Source organism: Chiloscyllium plagiosum, chromosome 25, assembly GCF_004010195.1.
Source record: "Chiloscyllium plagiosum isolate BGI_BamShark_2017 chromosome 25, ASM401019v2, whole genome shotgun sequence".
In the NCBI taxonomy this organism is placed as follows: domain Eukaryota; kingdom Metazoa; phylum Chordata; class Chondrichthyes; order Orectolobiformes; family Hemiscylliidae; genus Chiloscyllium; species Chiloscyllium plagiosum.
In genome coordinates, this window is record NC_057734.1 from 3979111 (window position 1) to 3991340 (window position 12230).

At 47.0% G+C, this 12230-nt stretch overlaps 1 protein-coding gene across 1 annotated transcript in view; it reads right to left on the bottom strand.

Moving 5' to 3' along the window:
• LOC122562517 (tricarboxylate transport protein, mitochondrial) overlaps window positions 1-12230 on the bottom strand; it is an 83491-nt gene that overhangs the window by 30570 nt on the left and 40691 nt on the right. Inside the window, exons 2-3 of the mRNA XM_043715380.1 lie at window positions 6763-6870; window positions 2571-2670 (exon numbers count right to left, since the gene is read on the bottom strand). Coding sequence (XP_043571315.1) covers window positions 2571-2670; window positions 6763-6870 — 208 coding nt within the window. The remainder of the gene's footprint in view (window positions 1-2570; window positions 2671-6762; window positions 6871-12230) is intronic.

Consider the following 12230-nt stretch of genomic DNA (forward strand, 5'->3'; position numbering starts at 1 on the left):
CACACTAACACCCCAACACACACTAACACCCCAACACACACTAACACCCCAACACACACCCCCACACCCCAACACACACACAAACATGACCACGATCAGGTAATCGCGGTTTGTGTCATTGATTGAGGGATAAACATTAGCCCCTGGGCACTGAGGTGAGAACACCATCCCCCGCCCTTCTTTGACAGAGTTCCGCCAGATCTTTTACACCGTCCAATGGGAGAGATACCCAAAGACAACTGTGCACCGTGCAAACATACACCACAGGAGGAGAAACTGACCATTTCACCCTCTCGCCTCCCCTGCCACTCTAAGATCATGGCTGATTGGTTTCTGTTTTAAATTCCACCGACCCCCTGCATAATCCTGGATTCTGCTGCTCAATGACAATGTATCCACTCTTAATAGGAATATTGCATTCCAGAGAGACAGGGTTCTGAAATCGCACAGTACCCTGTGAAAATGGCCCCTCACCTCTGTCCTGAGAAGGTGACCCCTAATGTTAAAACCATGTCTTAACCATCACCCCCCACCCCCTCCCAGTTCAGGACTGACCCACAAGAAGAAACATCCTTTCCACGTCCACCCACTCCTACACACTTCAACAGAACAGACAGACCTTGGGGTTCAGGCACATTGTTCATTGAAAGTTGCTTGCCTTCACTGCTCAGAGTTAAGTCTTAACAGCAGTCTAGGTTTGTTCAATATATCATTCCAGTTGCATGACACTGTGATCTTTTGCTATAAATTCTGTGTCTTACAATCCTGTTTCACAGCTACCTGATGAAGGAGCAGCGCTCCAAAAGCTAGTGCTTCCAAATAAACCTGTTGGACTATAACCTGGTGCTGTGTGGTTTTTTAACTTAGTCCACCCCAGTCCAACACCAGCTCCTCCACATCAGTGCTCAAACCACTGAGTTGGGGCGTCACGTCACAGCTGTACAGGACACTGGCGAGGCTGCTTCTGGGCTACTGTGTGCTCTTCTGGTTCCCCTGCTATAGGAAGGATATTATTAAATTGGGGAGGGTGCAGAACAGATTTACCAGGATGTTACTGTTTCTAGAGGGTTTGAGTTATAAGGAGAGGCTGGATAGCCTGGGGTGCTTTGTCCCTGGAAAGTAGGAGATTGAGAGGTGACCTTATAATATCGTGAGGGGCATGGAGATGGTGAATAGAAAAGGTCTTTTCCCTAGAGTTGGGGAATTCAAAATGAGGGGGCGTAATTTTAAGGTGAGAGGAGAAAGACTTAAAAGGGACTTAGTGGGTGGCATGGTGGCACAGTGGTTAGCACTGCTGCCTCACAGCGTCAGAGACCCGGGTTCAATTCCCGCCTCAGGCGACTGACTGTGCGGAGTTTGCACGTTCTCCCCGTGTCTGCGTGGGTTTCCTCCGGGGTCGGTGTGGACTTGTTGGGCCGAAGGGCCTGTTTCCACACTGTAAGTAATCTAATCTAATAACGGACCTGAGGGGCAACATTTTCACACAGAGGGTGGTTTGTATATGGAAGGAGCTGCCAGAGGAAGTAATAGATTACTTTGGAAGACAGGAATAGGCATGGTTTAGAGGGACCTGGGCCAAATGCAGGCAGTGGGACTAGTTGCATTTGGAAAACTCGGTCGGCATGGACGAGTTGGACCAAAGGCTCTGTTTCCGTGCAGTATGTCTCTTGACTCTATAATTCCTATAAAATCAGAGGAAACCCACGCAGACACGGGGAGAATGTGCAAACTCCACACAGTCAGTCACCCGAGGCTGGAATCGAACCCAGGTCCCTGGCACTGTGAGGCAGCAGTGCTAACCACCGTGCCACCCTTTGCTGGGATGTGGGAATTGGGAAGCCCCTCCCCAATAGCCCTTGAACATGGTGGAATTCTAGTCCATTTCAGAAGGCACTTATACCTGCAGCTCAGTCTTCTCGCCCAACCCAGGAAACTAATCCAGCTGCTGCAACCTTTCCACCCGAAACAATCCACTCATTCCAGATATCCACCTCTCCTGAACTGCTCCTTCGGATTCACTAATACTCTTCTGGAGAGGTCTACCATCCTTGCCCAACCTGACTGAGCTGCAGGTATAGGTGCCTTCTGAAATGGACTGGAATTCCACCATGTTCAAGGGCTATTGGGGAGGGGCTTCAGGACCCACATCCCAGCAAAGGGCAGCATGGTGGCACAGTGGTAAGCACTGCTGCCTCACAGTGCCAGGGATCCAGGTACGATTCTAGCCTCAGGCAACTGTCTGTGTGGAGTTTACACATTCTCCCCGTATCTGCGTGGGTTTCCTCTGGTTTCCCTCCACAGTCCAAAGCTGTGCAGGTTAGGGTGGATTGGCCGTGGGAAATTACCCATAGTGTCCAGGAATGTGCAGATTAGGTGGGTTAGATTCAGAAAATGCAGGGGTTACAGGGTGGTGAATCTAGGTGGGACGCTGTTTGGAGGGTCAGTGTGGACGCGATGGGCTGAACTGCCTGCTTCTGAACTGTAGGGATTCTAAAAGAAGGAGGAGGACTGCTGCCTCATTCAGCTCTTTTGCAAACCTGTAAGAGACAGTAGGTAATCGGGGAGTGTACCTGACAGCTGCCTTGGGAATAGATCCATAAAGCAGTGAGCTCAAACCACGATAAAGCCCCTTTACCCCATGGTCCCGAACCGTCTGTTTCACACAGTCACCTAGGGAAACAAAACAAAAACAGCTGGTTCCACTTACAAACAACGTGCATTCATTTACCCCCATTTCACACAGCAGGCCATTCGGCCCCTCGAGCTAATTCCAGCACCGCCTGAAGATAACAGCCCTGGCTTGGGATGGCAGCTTTCACTCCTCTGGATCAGAGGGTCATGGGTTCTGCATCCCACCATCACTGATTTGAGACAATATGGACATTGAACATTTATCGTCAGAGAGCAGTTAACAGTCAACGACATCATTGTGGGTCTGGAGTCACACGTGGGCCAGATTTGAGACAACAGTGTGGACGGGCATTGTCAGGTGCTGGGACTGAGGGAGGGCTGCACTGCCAGAGGTACAGCCTTACAGTTGTGCCAAAGGCGATAGGGTTACTCTCAGCAGTTCGCTCGGGTGGATGTAGAAAATTCCATGGATTCCTTTTTCTAAAAATCAACAAGCAGGTATATTCTCCCTAGTCCCTTGGCCAATAAGACCATAAGACATAGGAGCGGAAGTAAGGCCATTCGGCCCATCGAGTCTACTCTGCCATTCAATCATGGCTGATGGGCATTTCAACTCCACTTACCCGCATTCTCCCCGTAGCCCTTAATTCCTTGTGACATCAAGGAATAATTATCCCTCAATCAGCATCACCTAAACAGATTGTAGCATGTCATTAGCACCTTACTATTTGTGGGAGCTTGCTGTGCACAGATTAACTGTTGCAGTTTTGACATTACAATAGCAACTACAAAAGGTTTCTCTTATCTAGCGGGGAGAGGCTAACAGGGCATAGCATGCATTATTCAGCTTTAACTAACCTCAAACTGAGTGAGCTGCTGAGTCAAATGGGCCTTTATTTTAAAAGGCCATTCACAGGGTCTGGGTGTTGTGTGTGTTTATTGCCCATCGGGTCGTTAAGAGTAAACCACCTTGCGGCAAGTCTGGATTTACATGTAGGTCAGACAGGATTTCTGTCGGACAGTATCAGTAAACCAGACGGGCTTCATTTGTTACAAAGTGCCTAAGGTGGATGCTATTTAAATGCACCTTCTTTCAATTCTAGGCATATAAATGATTTGGATGTGAACATAGGAGGTATAGTTAGTAAGTTTACAGATGACACATAATTGGAGATATAGTGGACAGTGAAGAAGATTACCTCAGATTACAACAGGATCTGGACCAGATGGGCCAATGGGCTGAGTGGCGGCAGATGGAGTTTAATTTAGATAAATGGGAGGTGCTACATTTTGGGAAAGCAAATCTTAGCAGAACTTATACACTTATTGGTAAGGTCCTCGGGAGTGTTGCTGAACGAAGAGACTTTGGAGTGCAGTCATAGCTCCTTGAAAGTAGAGTCGCAGGTAGATAGGATAGTGAAGAAGGTGTTTGGTATGCTTTCCTTTACTGGTCAGAGTACTGAGTACAGGAGTTGGGAGGTCATGTTGTGGCTGGACAGGACATTGGTTAGGCCACTTTTGGAATACTGCATGCAATTCTGGTTTCCTTCCTATCAGGAGGATGTTGTGAAATGTGAAAGGGTTCAGATAGGACACTGCCAGGTTGGAGGGTTTGAGCTATAGGGAGAGGCTGATTAGGCTGGGGCTGTTTTCCCTGGAGCATTGGAGGCTGAGAGGTGACCTTATAGAGGTTTATAAAATCATGGGTAACATGGATAGGGGAAATTAGACAAAGTCTTTTCCCTGGGATGGGACTGTCCAGAACTAGGGGGTATAGGTTTAAGGTGAGAGGGGAAAGATATAAAAGACACCTAAGGGGCAACATTTTCACACAGAGGGTGGTGTGTGTGTTTGGAATGAGCTGCCAGAGGAAGTAGTGGAGGCTGGTAGAATTGCAACATTTAAAAGGCATCTGGGTGGGTACGTGAATATGAAGGGTTTAGAGGGATATGGGCCGGGTGCTGGCAAATGGCACTAGATAAATTTAAGATATCTGGTCGGCATTTATGAGTTAGATCAAAGAGTCTATTTCTGTGCTGTACATCTCTATGATTCTATAATTACACCATGCTATATGAATGAGCAGATAAATGCTGATCCAACCAATGGCATCCATAGACCGTGAGTGAATAAAACCATCCTTCTGTTTGTAAATGCAGAATCTGTGCAGAGAGACGTGATAAATGGTCAGACCATCAGGTCAAAGGATGGGAGAGATTCTCAGGGCCATAGAGAGAGAGCTGTTAAACCTAGAGCAGGGTAGTGAGATCTTTCCCACCCACTTGAGAAGGCAGATGGGTCTCATCTGAAAGTCTGCACCATCCCCAGTGCAGGCCTCCCTCAGTATTGCACTGCAGTGTCAATCACTCAAAGCCTGAGGGAGGCTTTGGAGAGGTAACCAGACATTCAGAGATATTTTCATCCATTTGTAACACGTCGGGGACGGGGGTCACCATCCAAAGAGAGGGCACAGGAGGAGAAAGGAAGCAATGGGAGAGGGAGAGCGCAAGGGGGAGGGAGAAGAAGGATATAGAAGGTATTTATTAAAAAAAGAAATTCTTCATAAACTAGCCATTTGGAGACAGAACTAGCTCAAAGGTAGAAGACAGAGGGTGGTGGTGGAGGGCTGTTTTTCAGACTGGAGGCCTGTGAGCAGTGGAGTGCCACAAGGATCGGTGCTGGGTCCTCTACATTTTGTCATTTACATAAATGATTTGGATGTGATCGTAAGAGGTACAGTTAGTAAGTTTGCAGATGACACCAAAATTGGAGGTATAGTGGACAGCGAAGAGGGTTACCTCAGATTACAACAGGATCTGGACCAGATGGGCCAATGGGCTGAGAAGTGACCCACTGTTGGAATATTGCCTGCAATTCTGGTCTCCTTCCTATCGGAAAAATGTTGTGAAACTTGAAAGGGTTCAGAAAATATTTACAAGGATGTTGCCAGGGTTGGAGGATTTGAGCTGTAGGGAGAGGTTGAACAGGCTGGAGCTGTTTTCTATGTAGCGTTGGAGGCTGAGGGGTGACCTTATAGAGGTTTATAAAATCCTGAGGGGCATGGATAGGGTAAATAGACAAGGTCTCTTCTCTGGGTCCAGAACTAGAGGGCATAGGTTTAGGTTCAGAGGGGAAAGATATAAAAGAGACCTAAGGGGCAACTTTTTCACGCAGAGGGTGGTACGTGTATGGAATGAGCTGCCAAAGGAAGTAGTGGAGCCTAGTAAATTTGCAACATTTAAGAGGCATCTGAATGGGTATACGAATAGGAAGGGTTTGGAGGGATATGGGCCGGATGCTGGCAGGTGGGACTAGGTTGGCTTGGGATATCTGATCAGCATGGACGAGGTGGACCGAAGGGTCTGTTTCTGTGCTGTACATCTCCATGACTCTATGATTCATCTGCAATCTCCCCCTCCCCCTCTCTCTATGAGTCTGGGTCTCATGAGGCTGTTTGAGTTGCTGGGTATGGAGCGTTTGAGTTGCTGGGTATGGAGCGTTTGAGTTAGAAAGAAAGGTTGGACAGGTTGGGACTGTTTTTTCACTGGAGCGTAGGAAGTTGAGAGATGACCCTATAAAGTTTCTAAAATAATGAGGAGTATAGATAGAGTTAATGGTAGTTGTCTTTCCCTAAAATGGTGGATTTCAAGACTAGGAGGCACATTTTTAAGGTGAAAGGAGAGAGATTTAAAAAAAAACAGATGAGGCAAATGTTTCACACAGAGAGAGGCCCTACTTTGGTGGATTTCAGCTCTTTTGTCCATGTTTGAACCAAGGCTGTAATGAGATAAAGAGGTGGAGGGATATGGGCCAAGTGCTGGCAAATGGGACTAGATTGGGTTGAGATATCTGGTCAGCATGGAGGAGTTGGACAGAAGGGTCTGTTTCCGTGCTGTACATCTCTAGGACTTTATGAGAAAGGAAAGTAACAGAATCACAGCATTGTTACAACAGGGAGGAGGCCATTCAGCCCATCTCTGTGCTCCCATTAAAAACAAGCGAGAAACAAAATTATTAAACTTAAAAACTAAAATAAGGAGAAACCCACATGGCCGACTGGTAAAATGTCATTTGAAGTTTGACAAGGTGAGCAGAAGCCAGTCAGAAAGGGGGTCAGCGTGGAGTCCTTACCAATTCCCTTATACCGTGGTGGGTTTGCTTTCTCATCCAGCTGTAACTGAGTCTTCACATATTCAGTCGGAAAGGTGATACAGATTTCAATGCCTCCAGCAATCCCACCTGCACAAGAAAAATCACCAACATTTAAATTCCAGATAATCACCAGGACGAAAATATTATGATCGCTTCCATGAATAGGCTTCACAAGCTGGGTCCCCACTTCTCTCGGCCGTGTGAAAGAATTGTACTTTATATAACATAGCATGTCTCCCATCCTCACAGCATTCATATAATGCCTTTCCCAACCTCAAGGTGTGATATAGTGCTAATCCCAACCTCAGGATATCACTACATCACATTACAGCCAATGCAGTCCACTGAAAGAGTCACTGTTGTTGGAACACAGGAGTCAATTGACTCACAGCAAGCTCTCACAATGAGATAATAGCCACACAGCGGCAGTTCTCACTGTGATGGTGCATAACGGCCTGGTACAGCAACTGCTCTGCCCAGGACCATAGGAAACCACAGAATGTTGTGTGCACAGTCCGGACCATCACGGAAGCCAAACTCCCATCTATGGACTCCATTCTTGTTTTAAGTCAGAGTATTGAGTACAGGAGTGGGGAGGTCATGTTGCGGCTGTACAGGACATTGGTTAGGCCACTGTTGGAATATTGCGTGCAATTCTGTTGTCCTTCCTATTGGAAAGATGTTGTGAAACTTGAAAGGGTTCAGAAAAGATTTACAAGGATGTTGCCAGGGTTGGAGATTTGAGCTACAGGGAGAGGCCGAACAGGCTGGGGCTGTTTTCCCTGGAGCCTCGGAGGCTGAGGGGTGACCTTATAGAGGTTTACAAAATTATGAGGGGCATGGATAGGGTAAATAGACAAAGTTTTTCCCTGGAGCTGGGGATCCAGAACTAGAGGGCGTAGGTTTAGGGTGAGAGGGGACAGATATAAAAGAGACCTAAGGGGCAACTTTTTCACGCAGAGGGTGGTACGTGTATGGAATGGGCTGCCAGAGGATGTGGTGGAGGCTGGTACAATTGCAACATTTAAAAGGCATTTGGATGGGTATATGAATAGGAAGGGTTTGGAGGGATATGGGCCAGGTGCTGGCAGGTGGGACTAGATTGGGTTGGGATATCTGGTCGGCATGGACGGGTTGGACCGAAGGGTCTGTATCCGTGCTGCACATCTCTATGACTATATTTACACCTCTCATTTCCATGGAAAGACTGCTAACATCATCAAAGACCCCTCCCAAACTGATAATGCTCTCTTCCATCAGGCAGAAGATACAGAAGCTTGAACACACACACACGCACGCGCACACACGCACGCGCACACACACACACGCACACACACACACGCACACTCCAGCAGGTTCAAGAACAACTTCCTTCTTGCTGTTATTAGACTGCTAAATCGACCTCTCTAACTTCAAATAATGTTGATCTAATTAATGATGATCTTGCTCTGTGTACCTCCTGTGCAGTGTAACCCTGTATACCTCACTCTGTCTGAGCACTCTATGATCTGTATGTCCTTATTTGCTATGATCTGCCTGTACTGCTCACAAAACAAAACTTTATACTGTACCTAGGTACATGTGACTACAATAAATTAAATCAAATCTTTTTTATTATTCACTCATCACAGGATGTGAATATCGAGGTCAGCATTTATTATTTATGGATATTATTGCCCAGAGGACAGTTAAGAATCAACCGCGTTGCTGTGGGTCTGGAGTCACATCTCCACCAGACCAGGTAAGGATGGCAGTTTCCTTCCCCAAACGACATTAATGAGTCAGATGGGTTTCTCCAACAATCAATAATGGCTTCATGCTCATCGTTAGACTCTTAATTCCAGATCATTTTTTAAAGTCAAGTTCAAATGCCACGATTAACCGCGGTGGGATTTGAACCCGGGTCCTCAGAACATTATCTGAGTCTCTGGATCAATAGTTTATCGATAATACTACTGGGCCCTTGGTTTGCAAGTCTTCAGGAGCATAGAATCTAGAACATTTCAGCGCAGTACAGGCCCTTCGGCCCTCGATGTTGTGCCGCCCTGTCATACTAATCTGAAGCCCAGCTAACCTACACTATTCCATGTACATCCATATGCTTGTCCAATGATGACTTAAATGCATTTAAACTTGGCAAATCTACTACCGTTGCAGGCAAAGCATTCCATACCCTTACTACTCTCTGACATCTGTCTTATACCTATCTCCCCTCACTTTAAAGTTGTGTCCCCTCGTGTTTGCCATCCCCATACTTGGAAAAAGGCTCTCCCTGTCCATCCTATCTAACCCTCTGATTATCCTGTATGTCTCTAAGTCACCTCTCAACCTTCTTCTCTCTAACGAGAACAGCCTCAAGGCCCTCAGCCTTTCCTCGTAAGACATTCCTTCCATACCTGGCAACATCCTATAAATCTCCTCTGCACCCTTTCCAAAGCTTCCACATCCTTCTTATAATGTGGTGACCAGAACTGTACACAATACTTAAAGTGCGGCCGCACCAGAGATTTGTACAGCTCATGGTTCCAAAACTCGATCCCTCTATTAATAAAGGCCAAAACACTGTATGCCCTTTTAACAACCCTGTCAATCTGGGTGGCAACTTTCAGGGATCTGTGTACATGGACACCGAGATCTCTCTGCTCATCTGCACTCCCAAGAATCTTACCATTAGCCAAGTACTTTGCATTCTGATTACTCCGGCCAAAGTGTACCACCTCACACTTGTCCACATTAAACTTCTTATGTATTTTTTTCCAGGAGCTGGTCAAGGACAGAACATGAGCTGAGTCACAGGGAGAAATACCTCAGCCTTTCTCCGGCTCCTGACGTGGAATCCTTAGCACCAACGTAGAAGACACACCCAGCCAGACCTTCGCTGCTGGGCTACAAGTCCCACGGTGCCTCGAGGAGTCCTGCAAACCCATCCTCAAAACATTACGTATGGGATAACAGGAAGGTGACAGGGAAAGACCAGCTTTGGATTCCTCTGAAAGGATTCCGACAGCAATACCATAAAACCAAAGTCACACCACGGTGACCAATTCAGCTGAAGGTAGTTCTATAACGCGATGGTTGCATTCCTGGGTAACCCTGCGTTATAGAAAAAAATAGTACTTTAGAAACAGTGCTTAAAGTGTTGGCGATGTAATCATGTTACAGCCACCACACATTGCTTCTAAAGCTCAAAGTTTTACAATGTCCCCAATTCATCAATTGCATTACATCGAATTTGTGTTAATATCGTAGCAGAACGACCTGTACTTGTTATCCTGGTTCATAGTAAAGACAACAAGCTTCCTTTAGCATTTAGGAGAAAGTGAGAACTGCAGATGCTGGAGATCAGAGTCGAAAGTGTGGTGCTGGAAAAGCGCAGCAGGTCAGGCAGCATCTGAGGAGCAGGAGAGTCGACATTTCGGGCAAAAGCCCTTCATCAGATTTTCTATAAGGTTTTCTGATGAAGGATTTATGCCCGAAGTGTCGACTCTCCTGCTCCTCGGATGCTGCCTGACCTGCTGCGCTTTTCCAGCAACACTCTCGTCCTTTAGCATTCAGGAGAGGAAGAGGCAACTTGATTGAAAAAAATCGAGGATCCTGAGGGGTCCTGGCAGGACTGCTGGTGGAAAAGATGTTTCCTCTCGTGGGAGAATCAAGAACGAGGGATCACTGTTCAAACATTAAAGATCACCCACGGAAACATTTTCGTCTCTCAGAGGAGAGAGAGTTGTTGCATGCACCACATCTTCAGGAAAAGAATTTCAGACTCTTGACATTTTTAACACAGAGATAAATAGGTTCTCAATAAGGCAGGGGTGAAAGGGCATTGGTGCAGAGATCCAATCAGCTGTGATCTTACTGAATGGCGGAACAGATTCAAGGGGCTGAGGGCCCTGTCTGCTCCTGATCCGTAAAGGGGCACAGTGTAGGGAGACATGTTGCTGCGGCCCACTTGCTAGCTCACCTGTTCCTGGCATTACAGGGTAACTCACTCGGACACGCCAGGACAGTACAGAGGGTGTGCAATGCTTTTTTCACATTGAGTCGTTAAACAGAAACCCTGGCTGTCCACTCTGGAGGGTAGGAAAGGTATCACTGCCTTGGTTTTGAAGAGGGAGGGGGACCGTCACCTGGGTCCAGGCCAGTATTTCTCACAGTAACACATCGTGTAATTATCCCACGGCATTCATGGAAGTTTGCTGTACGGAAATTGGCTCCTTACATCTTCCATTCTAAAGACGGACTGCACTTCGTAAGTACGGAATTATTTCAAAAGCATTTCAGTCCTTCCTATCAGTGCTTTCTTTCCCTTTTAATTTACATAATATTTATTGCACTGTGTCAGAAGAAAACGTATTGGAAGCTCCAAGGAGGAAGGACTGCAGTATTAAGACTAATCAACCTGGATTTGTTCAATGATGTCCAAGGGAGTGGGAGATTTGATTCATCTTCCGTTCCTGATGAAGATGGCAGATTGTCTTATGGTGCAGAATGGGGAGGAGCCCCGTCTCTGAACCATAATCACAGAATCCCAACAGGCCATTCGGCCCATCGAATCCACACCGACCCTCTGAAGAGCATCCCACCCAGACCCACCACTTCCCTGTAACCCTGTATTTCCAGATAGTGATCCCACTGAGCCTGCACATCCCTGGACACTATGGGGCAATTTAGCATGGTCAATCCACTCTAACCTGCACTTCTTCGGACTGTGGGAGGAAACTGGAGCACCCAGAGGAAACCCACGCAGATACGGGAAGAATGTGCAAACTCCAGAGACCCGGGTTCAATTCCCACCTCAGGCGACTCTCTGTGTGGAGTTTGCACATTCTCCCCTTGTCTGCGTGGGTTTCCTCCAGGTGCTCCGGTTTCCTCCCACAGTCCAATGGTGTGTAGGTTAGGTAAATTGGCCATGCTAAATTGCCCATAGTGTTAGGTGAAGGGGTAAATGTAGGGGAATGGGTCTGGGTGGGTTGCTCTTCGGAGGGTCGGTGTAGACTTGTTGGGCCGAAGGGCCTGTTTCTACACTGTAAGTAATCTAATCTAAAAATATAAACAGGGGGAATCCCCCAGCTGTACTTTAAAACCCGCCTGAGAGCCGGAAAGGGGTCTCACACTATCACACCTGAAAGGTCATCACTTCCTAACTGGGCCAGTCCCCCTGAAGCCTCAGGGGGACAGCACCCTCCACAGGGGCATCACCCCCTCCTCCCCCTACCACACTCCCCCCCCCCCCCCCCCAACACATACACACACAGACCCACATGCACCCATACACATATAAGTTTATGGAGTGAATTTGTAGTTGCAGAATTACACTTTACTTTGCTCAAAAACTGCATGAATCCATGAAAGATTCTGTAAATCCGTTTTTTTTAGATTAGAATCAGCCTGACCATTGTGGCACAGACAGCCTCACACAGGGCAGCTCACACCTTCAATGCATTATC